General features: G+C 38.1%; 1 protein-coding gene across 4 annotated transcripts in view; it reads left to right on the forward strand.

Annotated features, from left to right (window-relative positions):
* LOC108978156 overlaps window positions 1-15,875 on the forward strand; it is a 66,590-nt gene that overhangs the window by 34,180 nt on the left and 16,535 nt on the right. For all 4 annotated transcript variants that reach the window (XM_018948301.1, XM_018948299.1, XM_018948300.1 and 1 more), the window contains exon 3: window positions 12,798-13,967. In XM_018948301.1, coding sequence (XP_018803846.1) covers window positions 12,882-13,967 — 1,086 coding nt within the window. In that variant the 5' untranslated portion in view covers window positions 12,798-12,881. The remainder of the gene's footprint in view (window positions 1-12,797; window positions 13,968-15,875) is intronic.

Genomic DNA, 15,875 nt, shown 5'->3' on the forward strand with positions numbered 1-15,875 from the left:
ATCCAATTGGAAATGAGAAATGAGCTAAGAACTGTATATCTTACTTTCGGTCTGAATGCTCGTAAGCCTGAATGAAGCGGTGCTTCCTTAACGACAAGCACCTCATATGCTAGAATGGTCAAAACTTCAGTTTCTAGAATGTTTCTTCTTCTTACTAGCTTCGAAACCACTTACGCGGTTATAGCCGAGTTAAAACAGCGCGCCAGTCGTTTCTTCTTGCTGCAATGTGCGCCAATTGGAGATTCCAAGCGAAGCCAGGTCCTTCTCCACCTGGTCTTTCCAACGCAGTAGAGATCTTCCTCTTCTTCTGCTTCCACCGGCGGGTACTCCGTCAATACTTTAAGAGCTGGAGTGTTTTCGGACGACATGACCTGGCCAGCGTAGCTGCTGCCTTCTAGTCAATGTCGTCGTACATCTCATCGTTCCATCGAATGCGGTATCCACCGTTAGCAATGCGGAAAGGACTATAAGAAGCTATATAGAAACCCCGTTAACATTACACATGAAAATTGACACGAAAGTTGCATCCTTTTAATAAGGTCGTTAATATATCAGTGAAAAAAAATAGTGGCTTCCATGAATAGAGTAGCAACCTCTAAAATTTGTGGCTGTGTTGAAATGAACGCAAATAAATTTTCAAAACCTTGAAGAGCTGCGAACAATACACCCTCTATAAAAAGTACTAATTTATCTCAACTCAACTTAGGAGACACCAAGACACCACTGTAATGAAATTAAAGTCCAGCGCTGAATCTAAGCGTGAAACTATTCTATGTGCTGAGCTTCTTCATTACGCTATTCACATTATTGCCACTCCTTTCGTTGCTGCCCCTTGACTTTTCCCAGTATATGTAAGTATACTCACTTCCGCTCATCATTGTCAGGCAGTGCTTCATACTTCCGGGCATTTACCCTTTTTCATGGTTGTGCCACACAATAGTTAAATAAAAAATAAGAAGAAGCAGAGCGAAATAAAAGCAAGTAATACGCAAACAAAAGGAATAAGAGTCGAAGTGAAGACCGAAAAGGTTGTTGAAAAGCGCTAAGAGAAACAATGTCAGCGCAGCATAAGAAAACAGCGACAACGACTACTACCCACATGCAGTGGGAATAAAAGCTGCTATAAAATGACTGAAACCATATCATATCGCCTCATGACCGACATCAATCCCAAACGCAGTCGAAAAGCAGCGCACACACACACGTACACAAGCAACCTCTCCGCATATAGCGAGTATTTACGAATAAATACTCGTTCAGCGCGCGCTAAGTGTGTGCGGAAGCACCGAAGCAAATGTTCTTCATCGACACCGTCATTGACATCCACATCCACGATGGCTCTGCCACTCACCCGCTCTCCCGGGCTATCGCTTTTCGACTTTGTTGACTTTGATGTTATTTTGTTGACGTTGTTGTTGTTTCTATTGCAGTTGTTAATGTCATTGCTACGGTGTTACGTTTCTCAACCCACACACACACACACACACACACACACATACACACATAAACATGCACACATGTAGGTTTTCAGCAATTGTTCTTCAATGACATGAGCTGGTGTATTGTTGCCTTTGTTTAGCCACCAAGCATTGTTGACAGTTTTGTGGCGTTTAAACTTTTGATTTTCGATTCCGCATGTTGATCTTAATTTCATTGGCATGACAGCATACCGTTAAATGCGTCGAATGCGTATCGCCTTTCACTGTAATGCCGATTTCTTATACTTTATAGCCGCAATGCATTAAAACGTCTCGAAAACGATTGGAATGGTGGAAAATTTACTGAACTGGGTTTTTCTTATTTGATTTCCAAGTGTTGCAAGTTGACAACACTTCCTGTCATTTGAATGTAGAATATAATGGGAACAATTGTGAAGTATCATAAAAGCCTCTACATTATCGTATTTCGAATGATTTTTCCTCTATCTCGGTTTTCCGGCGTCATGTTGAGTCGAGCTACAACCCAATACTCTTAAGCAACCTTAGTTCATAATGAGTAATATAAATATATTGGATACCTTGAACTGTAAAAGGAATGAAGGATTGGACTTATCTACTTTCTTCATTGCCAATCGTGTTTGAGAATCACTTTGAACTTATCTATTCTTCTCAGATCGCATACTTTTTTAAAAATTAATCCTAATGCTTTTATTTTGATCTTGTGCATATCAAAGAGAATAATATCTAGAATAAATCCGTTCAATATTATTACAGGCCTGACACAGTTATTTGTTTATATATTCCCTCGTGCAATTTTGTTGGGCATGGCTGGGGCAAAAGAAGTTTAAAAGGCATAATAAGTAGATAGATAGATAGTAAAAATAGGGGTTTTGTACTGCGACCTGTCTATTGTGTCTTACTCTATATCATTTATGGTCACCAAGGTCCAGCATCCTGAACAATTCCAGGAGCCTGCTGAGCATGTCTGAGGTGATGTTATCCTTGTCCACGTAGCTGGAACTTAGAGTCCTTAACTTGCTTCTGGAAATTGCTGGGCAATCCAGAATCAGGTGTTCCGAACCGACAATTTGCGTAAGAGTCTATTAACATGTCGGCCTTGTACAGAGCGCGACAAGGAGCCGGAATTTGTCCCCTGGTGGTTGATTATTTTCTTAATCTTTGCGAGGTTGTACCTTCCTAGAAGCAGCTTGGCATGTCACATTCCTGCTGTCAGTGCTGTTCTCTTCCCACTCTCTTCTCCGTGCGGAGACCTCCTTAAGGGTGTGGAACGCGAAGGCGATGCATAGTTCTAGTCCCATCATTCTGGACGCTGCCGTAGGCCGGGCTAGTTCATCGATCAAGTTATTGCCGGCTAACCCTTTATGTGCTGGTACCCAGATTAGATGTACCCGGTTACACACTGATAGGCGGTTCAGCCCTCCTATGCACTCCTCCACTAAAAGCGATCTAACCTCAGGCAGACTAAGCGAAGATTTTCATACCAAGTAAATATTTTGCGCCCAATGCCGAGGACTGTCAACTTGGAAGACTTGGAAGTAACTCACAACTAGTTTTGTGTATTCAAGGGCCGAGAAAGGACTTTTAGTTCCGAACGTTTCTAGAATTTTACAGCACAGAAATTAAAATGCTAATTAAGGCTTTAAGGGATAAAATGGTAAAATCTAATCATTGTAATCCTCATAGAGTTACCAATGGAACATTGGATCAACAGGATATGAAAGCCTATCTTTAGAGTATGTCCAAAGTAAAGAAAACAAGAAAAAAATTTCACTTCGGTGGGACTGAAGCTATAATAGCCCTCACGAATACAAAATATTCCTAACAAGAACTTGATTATTTTCAGTTAGTTTCTGCGGCAGCTATATGTACAAGTAGTCATCCGATCTGAACAATTTCTCTGTACTATTGCCTTGAATAATATGTGAAACATTTCATAAAGATATCTCGTTAACTAGAAAAGTTTCTCAATTTTATAATATTACATTGCGTTGCCTTTATCTAAAGACAATTATAGAAATGTTCATATCATATAACACAAATAACTTATTATTTACCAAATCGATCATCCGCTCTCACCACCCGTAAGGTGTCAACGTAAATGCACGAACAGCGTCACCTTCCTTATCAGAGTTCAACAAAATTAAGAGGAAATTCACCATCGACAATTTAATGATTTCGGTTCTTCATGACCGACCGACCAAAGACCATTAACTACTTCCAACGCCATTTCCCGTTTGCTGTTTGCGACGGAACCCTCAACTTGCGGGAGAAGTCTCAAATGCGTGAAGTTTAAAGGCTTACATTTTCAACGTCCGCGAAGGGTACGGTAGGGTGGAATTGTAATAACATAATGCCATGTGTGTGTGTATGACTGTATGAGTATGTGACTTCATATGTGTTTATTTTCATACACTTCGCACAGGTTGACTTGTGGTATGTTCCAATTGACTAACTAAGTAAATGACAGACCGACTTGACAGACTAGTTGTGCGACCGACCAACCAACTGACTGACTGACTGACCCTTCTGATGGTTACGAAGGGTTATTTATTGTTCGAACAATTCTGTTTCCACCCCTCTTTCTGTATCAGTGATCGCTGTGCTCGCTTATCGTCGCCGGTAGAGCTACGATGGCAGTAAGAATGTAGCAAAAGCTGTAAAAATACGAAAATGCACACTGAAAGCGAACAAAAACACCGAGCGACATACACACGCACACAGCCGAATGGAGAGCGGTGCAAAGATAAAAATTGAGTTCGCTTAAATTGCATTCGTTTTCAAATTTAATGGAGTTTTAACTGTTTGGCAAATGGGGAATATTTTCAGTGCTTAAATGCTGACAGCGGTTTGTTGTTGCATTGCTTGTTGTAAAGCTGCGTTGCTGCGCTGGACACTTTAGCAGCTGTCGATCGTAATGACGGTGAGCAAGAAATTTAATTTAAATACAATATTATATAGTTTAATACAGCGAGCATATGCACATACAAACATACATAAATACATATGCGAGTGCATAAATTGCATATCCTTATGAATGCTATACGTTGCTGCATATTTAAGTGGCCACATTACGCAAACGTAAGGTTTCGGCATTATTATGTTATAGAGTTCTCGTTGTTCTTGTTATTGTTGTTATGTACATATGTGTGCGGGAAACTGTAATTACAATTTCTGTTGAAGCGTTGATTAAGAACCTTACAGCGAAAAGGCAAGCGAATGTAAATATACTGAAAAGGTCAAATCAATTGTATTTGTATGCAGATGCGTATATACGAGGGTTGCCTTTTACATTTCGGGATTAAAAAAAATAATTAAATAAATGTTAAGTATCACAAACCGCTTTATTGGTTTTTTTTATTTAAATATATACCACCGACCAGTTGTCGAAGCCCTTTTGCCACTCTGATTGAGGCATCTCCAAACATTCGTTCTGAACGCATGAAAACGCGTGAAAAAGATGATGGGAAAGAAATCATTCGGTTCCAAGTCAGGACTACAAGGTGGAAAACGCATCAATTTGATGTTTGAGCAGCGCAGTTGTTTAAGACGATGTGTGAAAGCTCGCATTGTCGTGGTGAAGAGTGATCCGACTTCGGTGGTTGGTTTTTCCGATTTCTCGAAAGACAACTGGTAAGCAAAAGGTTGCGTACCATTCGGAGTTCTGAGTTATTCTTCTGGGTTGTACTACTGATATGGTCGTGATATGTCCAGTTTTTACAAAAAGCCGAGAACAATTTGCTCAAAAGTTCTTGAAGCGGGGCAACTTTGTTTTTGGATTCATCTCATCGTAAAACACCGCTATTTACTTTCGGGCTCGTACGCGTAAATCCAAATTCATCACCTACCACAATGGCATCTACGTGTTTGGAAGCACCGCTATGCAAGTTCTTTAGTATTGCTCTCGAACAATCGACAAAAGCTTTTTTTGAGCGATGTACAAATTGTGTGTGATCAATCTATGCTCCCACTAATGCACAACATCAATAGTTTTCAGAACTGAGTGTGCACAACTTTCACGAAATTCGCCTTGGAGTGATTTACGATCTCGCTTGAACTCGACAAACACTGGTCCTTGATTGACCTTCATCGCCGAAAATTATATTAAGTTCATCGATGCACTTTTGCTGAGCTAATTCCATTACTTCCATTTTTTGACCGAGATACAAGTTACAGTTAAGTTACGTTACTGAGTATGTATCGTATAACATCGCATATGTCAAACTTTACGATAAACTTGTAAGATGCCAAATTATAAAGTTGGCATTGCCAAATTCTCAAATATAAAAGGTAACCTACGTACATACATAAATACATGTAATAATTAAATACATAAAACAAGCATATATCCATCATGCATTTGTATATGTAGTATATGCCATGGTTAACATAAATTATCCGATGTTAAAACATCCACTTTCATATCCTTTCTGATCTGTAAATACTTGTGAATTAGCGAGGCGCGTGACTATGATATTGTGGACCCATGCTCGAAACCCAAACTCGTTGCTGTGGAATTTTAGTGATTAAATTATGAAAACTAGGTGCTCTATAGTCGGTTAAATGTATAACCGTTCAATGTCTTTCTAACATAAAAAAAAATTCTCATACAGAATTATACGAAGAGTGGGCTGTAGAACTTGAAAGTTTTACTGTGACTCACTCAATACCTACTACATAATTATGTCTGTAAAAATGGGACTTTTTAAACATTTATCTAGAATTTTTCAGAAAAGAACTTATTTCGGAGTTTTGATCTAATTACCTCCAGTTAATATACAGTGGAAAGAGGCGAATAGCAAATTCAATTTAATTTTTTTTTTTTTTAATGATATTTAATTTTTTTGAATAAAGTCAATCTTCTTGCAGATAAACTTTAAATGGTCACTGATTTCCAGAGATCTATTTAAGCAAAAAACGGTGTAAAATGTCGGTCGTCCATTAGCTGTATTCATATAAATAATAATGAATTTTTGGGCTTTGGATTTTAACTAATTTTAAGTAGAAAAATTAACGTCAGCGCGGGACCCGGATCAAGAGAATGAAACATTTTTCAAAATTATTAAAATCATTAGTTTCTGTAAATTTATATTATTCTTGTTTATTGATTAAATAAAATACCTCTAAAAAAACATTCACAAAATCGCATATTTCATCTATAAAATTCAATGTAACCTAAATTTTATCTTATCTGATGAAAATGTGTTTTAAAGATCTCAGAAAGTCTCAGAAATCCCAATTCAACATCAAACCAAGACCTTGAATTCATATCCTTGAGTTATTAAATATGAAAGCTTTTAAATAAAAAAGTTCAATACTAATTCAATTTCCTCAACCAACATTTATAGAATGCACGAATTATGTAATTATCACAAATGGCCACAATTTATTGGGAAAATTAATTTGAACAGCACTTGTGGCATTAAAGAGTCGGTCAATTGATTACTTTAACGTGCAAATGCAAATATGGGAGCATGAGGGGAAATGAGTAACGGCCAACCCTAAATTAAACTTCAGCGGTTGCGTTGATCGATACACGCACACATATGTACTTAACTACACGTGTGTGTGTGTGTGTGGGCAAGTGAATAGCTCGTTGAGTGCCTTTTGAGGGGAATTTTTAACAGCGCATATTCCCTCATAATAATAAGGCTGTCAGTGAGTGCTCACACACACACACACACACACACACACACACATACACATATATGAACTTACGACAAACATACAATTGGATGCGTGTATGTAAAGCGCACACATTACAATGGAGTAAGGACATGATTGAATGTCTTGTGGTGTAAGAAGTTATGCGCTCGCTATGTGCATGTGCTGGTGTGCGCACATTCCAGGCATATCACACGCCAACCATTTTGTTTAGTTCATGAAATTTAGCTTCGTTTGATGAATTTCTCGAAATAAGCTCTTATGCCGCATAATGCCAGCGAGACACGCAGACACGCAAAGTGGTCGCTTTTTTGACATTTCTTCTGGATTTGCACATTTAATTGAATTAAATACAATTACAATGGCAAACGCGCAGGAAAGTCATATTTAACTATAATTAAGGGTGATTAATGTTCATAAGTAATTGTTCAATTATAACGCGATATATCAGTTTTTAATGAAGTTTTTCAACTTTTGCTCACTTTTCTTTATGAATATACATATACACACATATATATAGTATATAAATTTATTTAATAAATATATGCAATATAAATGTTTATTGAATATATTAGGCTGGGCCAAAAAAGGTTTTTTCGCTTAGTAGTCATATAAAAAAGTCAAATCAATTTTCCAACTACATGAAAAAATATCTCGCAGAGCAGTGAATTTCTTGCAAAACTATGAGTTTTCCAATTCATAAGGATTTTTTTCATTGATTGATAAAAATCATAAGAATGCCTTAAAGATGTGCCTTAAAATAATCAAACTTTATCCTTCACTATCTTTTAGATGATTAAGTTCACGAAAAAATCGCTACAGACTTTTTTGTAGACCATTCAATTTACTACAAAATCTATTAAACGACATATTTTTTCTATGAATTGAAGCAGAGATTTGTAGCTTCCTATCTGGTAATAAGAAAAAACTCAAAAAATCTGAGACGAAGGACCTTCCCGTTACAATGAAGTGGTCATATTTAGAAAAACTTTCGTAGATGTGTCTAATAACATATTTTCCAGAGTACCAAGCGAAAAAAAAATCGATTTTTATCCACCATAATGCTCACATACATATATATAACTCATATTCCTTCCAATTACAACAGATTAGTTAATGCGCTCAAAGCGAAAGTAGAGTTAATTGCTACGGAGTTTGTATGTAAAAATTATTGACGAATCTGAATCTTTTCAAAACACGTCGTCGCAGAATTAAGCTAATTTAGGTAATTAATAGGAGGCGATAAATTTTGTTGCGCAATTATTTAAAAGAATGTGCGAATATAATTATTTGGAAGTATTTGTACATACATATTTTTGTATGCCGTTGTTTATTATATTTGTTGCTTATGGGTATATCACCAATTCCTTCGAAGAGTTAATTCTGTGTTGTTTCAGAAGACGATCTTTCCTTAAAAAAAAAAAAAGACTAAAAAATATGTAGTTTCATGAAAATAAGCTGTGATTATATCTATATTATATAGCCTGAACAATTTTACACTTACCTATTTTCGTCGACTACGTGAAGAAAAAATTCAAAGAATTGGCCCGTTTTGGTTTGACTAAAGTATTTAACCAGACTTTTATACTCTCGCAACAACAGTTAATGTTATATGTATCGCCTAAAACCAGACTAGATAGATGCAGGGTTATGTATATATATATATGATCAGGATGACCATAGGATTTGACATCCGGGTGACAGTCTGTCTGTCCGTTCATCCGTTCGTGCAAACTGTAAGTTGAGTAAAAATTTAGATATAACTTGGTACCCGCGTTCCTTGGCAAAGAAGAAGAGCAAAAGTTCGTAGATGGGTGTAATCCTACCAATATTAAAAAAGTGGGCGTACCATCGCTCTGTAATATATTTGCTGGATGAAATCGGAAGATAACCCAGCTCATTCCCCATATAAAGGTCCTGTTAAAAATTACTTAAAGCGCGATAAATCAATAGCTAAATAGGGCAGATGCATTAAATTTCACCTCCGATGGTATGAGAGAGCTTTAATGGAGCCGGTCTCGAAATTGGAAGTTGGTCACTTTTATGTGGAATCACATATCTCGAGACACGTCGAAACCGATTTTAACCACATTCGGTGCGTATTTATTTTACAGGGTGAAAATCGACAAAGTGGACTAAAACCACAGTGCATTTGAGGTGTGCCGTCGTATGACCAAAAATTGTCTAAATCAAACCAAAACTGTTCAAGCACCAAGTTATTAAATATGTGGACCCAGTGCTTATAATCACTTTTTATTGAAAATATCAGTCATTGTGTGAGATATATGTATGTAAAAATGAAACTCAGAAATAATCCATTTCTGAAAGTAGTATGTGTGTGTGCTACAAATGGAATGGGTCTGGTCAATACCTTCCTTAGCCCACATACAAGGTGCGTTCCGAAGTAAACAGGACTTTTTGAATCTAGTGCCCCCTGGTGACACCATCTATATGTCGACTGTCGGTTGCAGTAGAATCTGCTATTTTGATCGATTGTCCAGTGAGAATTTCATAAGTTATTGCGTTTTAAGTGTCAGTATGTTTGTGTTATCGGTGCGAAAGTGAGTTTCGAACAAAGAGCCAACATTCAATTTTGTTTTAAAATTCGTAAAACTTTTACCAGAACGTTTCAATTGATGAAGCAAGTTTATGACGATGATTGTCTATCCCGTAGACTAGTGTATAAGTGGTTTCAATGTTTTCAAAGCAGTCGTGAGGACATAGATTACGATCAACATGTTGGCTAATCAAAATCCGTGATCATCGGTAATTCCATCGAAACTGTGAGGAATTCATCAAAAATCACCCGAAATAATCATTGAAATTCATGGAAATGGAATTGAACATCTCCAAACATCGATTTATTGCATTTAGAGCGAGCATTTGGGCTTTCGAAAGGTGTGTGCACAGTTTGTTCCGCACAAATTGACTGACGATCAAAAATTGCTCAGAATCCAACATTCGATGAACATCATTAAAAAGATTATTTTGCCAAAAATTACATTTTGGCCATTAATCACTCCCCGTATTCACCTGATATGGCACTGTGCGACTTCTTCATTTTCGGAAAATGAAAGGAAAGCGTTATGCACATGTAGAGGCCCTTCCAAAGGCTTGCACCGGAATACTGGCGGTCATACAATGAGCTAAAACAATAAATTGATGAAATGATTGATGATGAAATTGAAAAATAAATTGATTTTGCCGAAAAAACCATTTGTTCAGTTTTTTAAGTCCTCTTTACTTTGGAACGCTGCTTGTATAACTAATAAACCTGATAATAATAATAAAACGTGTGGTTATTTCCCTGGCTTTAATCCTTAAAGAGTATGAAATATTCGATTACCCGAACTTAGCTCTTTCTTACTTCTTAGTTAATAATACATTTTAAAACACAATTAATTAGAAAGCTGATATTGTGAAGCAATATGTCATGAGATATTTAAACAACAAACTAGTTAATTAATTAATTCTGAACAGCCAACAAGTGCTGCCATTCTCACGACATTTATTCACAATTTTATGGGACCGAATTCTTCAAAATTCTTTAAGGAATATTTGTCTGGCTTTACAATAGCTAAAAACCTAAACTTCGGCCGGAAATATACAAGAAATATACTAACATATTAAGGGATCGTAATCTTGAAATTATGTAGCAAAGTTTTATGTTATTAACAGGGGTATACATTATGTACATCGAATGGCATAGGGTTGGAGACTTGACAAACGTTTAAGAAAAACTTCTGTGGTTAAGTACATTCTGATTTTATCCGTCAATAGTAGGACAGATCAAGTATGAGTAATTAAAATTATTCAGCTCTGATTAATGGATTAAGATTAAAGAGGCATAAGCTGCAAATAAACTTGTGAACTTTTTAGCTACATTTTTGGACTCCTGTCTTAGTTGGAGAAAATATTTGCAGGAAATGGTAACATCGCACCAATTTTAGATTTATTATAATTTCACAAAGCTCAAAAATATATCGAAGAAACCCAAAGCGGGCCTTGGCGCTGATAAATGTGAAAAACATCTTAAGGAAAACTTTTTGAAGATAAAATTGGCTTCACTTCTCACTTTTAAATTGATTTTATTGGTTTTTACTTCAGTTCGTAGAAGGAAATCAGTTTCTGCCGAAAGTGTGTTTCAATATGCATATCGCTCAATTCAAATGAATTTTACTATTAACAGAACGCTTTCCCAGAAACTGTCTCCATATAAAGCATTTAAGTCTTATACTCTGCACACGCTCAATGGAGATGAACAGGCTCTAGCTTTATTATGCTCCGATATTTCAGCACATCATCAACACAAGAAATCACCAGCCAATTTGAATTTTACCAAGAATGATACTACTAACGACAGAGCCAATCAATTTTACACCCCCACCAACAGCAACAACATACCCTCACACAATGTGACAATAAAGATTTGTATGTAATCTATTTGTAGGCGATATAATTTAATACATTTGCATCTATGTGAGTGTGTGCATGTATTGGTGTTTTCCTGTTAAAAGCTGCGATTACAACAACAATGACAGTTGCAGTAGCCATTAATCGGATTATCTCTATGGTTGGTTATTTGGTTAGCGAATTCCGTCGCGAGTCTGCCAGTAATTGGTTGTATCGGAGTGTGCGTATGTCCGTGAAGGCGCAACGTGTAAGCGGGTGTCCCAGCTCTCAATACACTAATCAAATCAGACATCACATCATTTGGCCGTTCATGCTCACATTTCTAGTTAATACGCCAAATAAATCAATTTATGCGAACGCCTGTGATTTTTTTTAGTTTTTTTCTTTTTTGTTATGTATATTCACTGGAAGATTTATGAAGCCCTCGTTGTGTTTGAAAGTATATACAGGGTTTGAGAGTATATAATAGGTTGGTAGACTTTCAAAAATGACATATTGCAAAATTGAATGATTTAGAAAATCTTTGGCTTAATTTCTTAGATGAGTCATTCCGAGTATTTTCTTTTCGGTAAAAGTAGTTAGTTAGTTTACTTAGTGCAAGTGATCACCGCGGCTGGCTCGTGCGGAAAATTCTCTTCCAATACGTTAAGCGTCTCGGGCTTATCTGCATAGAATAGCGCCTTCACCTAAGTCCAGCTCTGTTAATTGGCGCAATACTGGAGGCGACGCCATAGCCTCACGACGCGAGATATTGCGCTTACCAAAAGTTTCCTTTAACAAATATTTAGATTGTTTCGTTGGCTGCATGGCATGAAGCGACGTTCTTCAGTGGTGGTCTGCTATAGTTTTGAAGAAATCGGGAACAAAAATTCCATCTGCTCATGTAACATACTAAGGGTGTCTCAACAAAGACTTGTGGACAATCATTACTCTAATTGGTTATTAACGTACACATTCAACCAAAAGTGAGCTTCATCGCTGAACAAAATTTTTTTGTGAAAATCGGGATGGCCACCAATCTCATCTATACTTGAACTGCAATCTAGAAAGATCTTATTGATTTTGACGTTAGACATCCTAGTTGTAGTAAAAACGGTCTTTGTTTGTTGATCCTTGTAAAAAATATTATTTTTTATTAATTTTTTTTCACTCGGTATACCGCTTGAGTAACCCTGTATTTCTATTTTATATGACTTTATATTCATTGTTGTATCGCTTTTGTAATTCATTGCCTATTCTTCACCTCTTCTGTTATATTTTCAGCAAAAATTGACAGGCGACAGGCACTGAGACAGTTAGTGTAGCAGCAGCAGGAGCAAGCGCCTAGCGACGTTGGCGACAGCAACGATGACAGCGACCATGGCGGCCAAAGATACAAATCAATTGACGCGGACCAACGCCAACATCACCGGTACCAGCACCACCAGCCTCCACCCAATAAGGCGGCAGCCATTTTACCCGCAGCCATCAGCGCGGGTGAATACAATATCGGCAACAACAACAGCAGTGCAAACAATGATGGGCCGAGCGATAAATATTGGTTTTGCTGGCTACACACACGCGCACACAGAGACCCAGCATGCGGGCGATGGTGGAATAATGCATGAAAGGGCGCACCAACAACGTAATGAAGTGTCCGCGCCGACTCGAGTCGCCGCATGTGTCGATATCGGTGTTGTTGATGACGATGGGGACATTGTCGATAGCAACGGCAATGCGTACACACGCAGAGATAGTGTCGCCGCCACGGCTGCTGCAGCTGCCGCCGCTGTTGGCGATGTTAATTTTCCCGTTGACACGCGCACAGGTGTGACGACGGGCGGCATTATGCTGGACGCTGTGGACGTGGACGTGGAGGTTGACGATGATGATGAGAGCGACTCGTTCGGTTCGATGGAGACGTTGTCGGACAATGTGGCTGTTTGGGTGGACGGCGAGAAGCACTGGGTGGCGGGTGTGGATGCGAGTACGACGTGTGCGGATTTGATTGGCGCGTTGCTCAATTATCAAAACGCACAGCAATTGCAGGAAAAACACTACCAGCAGCAACAGCAGCCACAACAGCATATGTTTAGTGTCAACAGCGGCAAGAGCAATAATAATAAAAATAGTACCAGCAAGAGCGCGGCAAATCCAGCCATCAATCAATCAACGTTAATAAAAACATCAACGCATACCAAAGAAAATTGCGATCCATCGTTCGCTGCGAGCGGTGAATTGACTATTGGCAGTTGCCTTCCCATCGCAGCTGCTGTGTCGATGGCGCTAACTGTGCCGGCGAGTAGTGGTGGCGCACCTCTGTGTGGCAACCGGCTAACGAACGCCACTGAGTACGTCATTGTCAAGCAGCATCGCCACTGTGAGGAGTACTTGGATGGCAATGCGAAGGTATTCGATGTGATGCCAGTGCAGGATGGCCCCTCAAAGAAGGAGGTAAGTGCTGTCATGTAGCAAGATGTTGCGTGCAAATGTTTGTTGCATTGTTGGATAATCGTGGCAATGAGTTTGGAATGTTTTGAAAAAGTTGTTTGAAAGCCGCTAGTTATATGCTTTCTACGGTATGTATTGCTGATAGTTGGCAATTCCTCAAAAATCTGTAAGATCTGCGCTGCTCTTTGCTTTGATAACGTTTGAGGATTGTCGTCCTTTAAAATTGTCTTTGGGTTCTTTCTTGTTGTTGTAATAGACTCAATAAATTTTAGAAAATGTTATAGAAGCGACACCCTGGGCCTTCTCTATAAAAATCTTTGGCCTTCCGGTTGCTTAGATCCACTCTAGTGGGAAAGAGTTATTTTAGCGTTTTAGCGTGACAACTGTTAAACCAGCTCTCAAACTTGAATTAGAGAATAAGTCAAGTTAGGCCTGCCAGCAGTCTTAAAGAGGCTTATATAGTAAAATGAATGTATTGCTCCGTTTGTGTTCCGAAGGTATTTTTATCTCGTAGATTCTTTGAAGATGGTGTGAAGGTAATGAATGTTTCAAGCAAATGGTTCTTGGATCTGTAATCCTTTACGGTAACATTAATCACCTAATTACGGTGGAATAAAATGGCTAAACATACGAAGTTAATAACTAAAGCATTTTGTGATACGATTTTCAACCTGAAAAAAAGAAATTTTGTATTTCCATTCAAATTTCGTTTGCGGAATTGTATTGAAAAAGGTTTACGGTGATTCAGTTTTCTCAAAATCGTATGCCAATGAGTGGTACAAAGCATTCAAACACGGTCGAGAGGTCGTTGAAGACATGCCTCGTTCTGGTCGACATTCGACCTCGTAAACTAATGCAAATATTAAAAAAGTAAAAAAGGTGGTGCTTAAAAATCATGATGCGAGTGTTAGAGAGATGGCAAGAGAGGTCGACATCTCTCCAGGGTCCTTCGAATGACTTTGGTGAATATTTTAGATATGAAATGCGTTCTTGCTCGACTCGTCCGGTTAAGACGTTTGATATGATCAAGCAAGCTTACCCGGAAGTTGCTTTAGCAAGAATTGGTGTGTTTTAGTGGATCAGGCCTTTTTGAATGCAAGGGTCCGAAGTAAAAAGAATGCTCATTGTCTTTTTTGACATCAAAGGCATCGGCCACCATAAATTTGTTCCTCCTTGCCAAACGGTCAACAACAAGTTTTATGTGGAATTCCTCAAGAGGGTAAATCGGATCCGATAAGACATCACAATCACGATTGGAAGTTGCACCACGACAACGTCCCGGCTCACATCGTCTTTCTTGTGAACAGCTGTCTAAACAAGGCCGGCATTCCAATGCTTCCGCAGCCGCCCCAAAGCCCAGACGTTGCCCACCTTGGAAATCGCATTGGCAGCGCTGTACCGACGCAGTGGGAGTATATTTTGAAAGTTTTAAAAGAATTGCAACAATTGGTTCAATAAATTTTTTTAAACCGACTCAGTCCTATTACCTTCCGGACACACCCTGTATTAGTTTGGCATGAAACAAGTCAATAATCATCTGAATGAAAGCCGGTTTCAGTCTTTCGAAGGGATAAAAAAAATTCGACGAAAGAGCTGAGACCGGAATAATCGTTAAAAGAGTATTTATATATTTTGCATTTTGTTAACAATTTCCGGGTACTTTCTTCACAATTCAACTAGAAGATAATTCGCTCGAACAAGCGCGTCTATTAACTTTTTTGTCTGAGTTGTGGAATTTATTTTTCTAAAGAATATAGAGATTCCAATAAAACATCAGCCATTGTTTTAAAAATGGTTCAAATGGCAAAGCCATCGATATATGTGACTTCAAAGAATGTGTCGACATTTCCGTTGTAACATCAAATTATTTTTTCTTTTCAAATACACACATTCAACCTTCAACTGCGCTCC

This window comes from Bactrocera latifrons, unplaced genomic scaffold (assembly GCF_001853355.1).
Source record: "Bactrocera latifrons isolate USDA-ARS-PBARC rearing strain unplaced genomic scaffold, ASM185335v1 scaffold_118, whole genome shotgun sequence".
NCBI lineage: Eukaryota > Metazoa > Arthropoda > Insecta > Diptera > Tephritidae > Bactrocera > Bactrocera latifrons.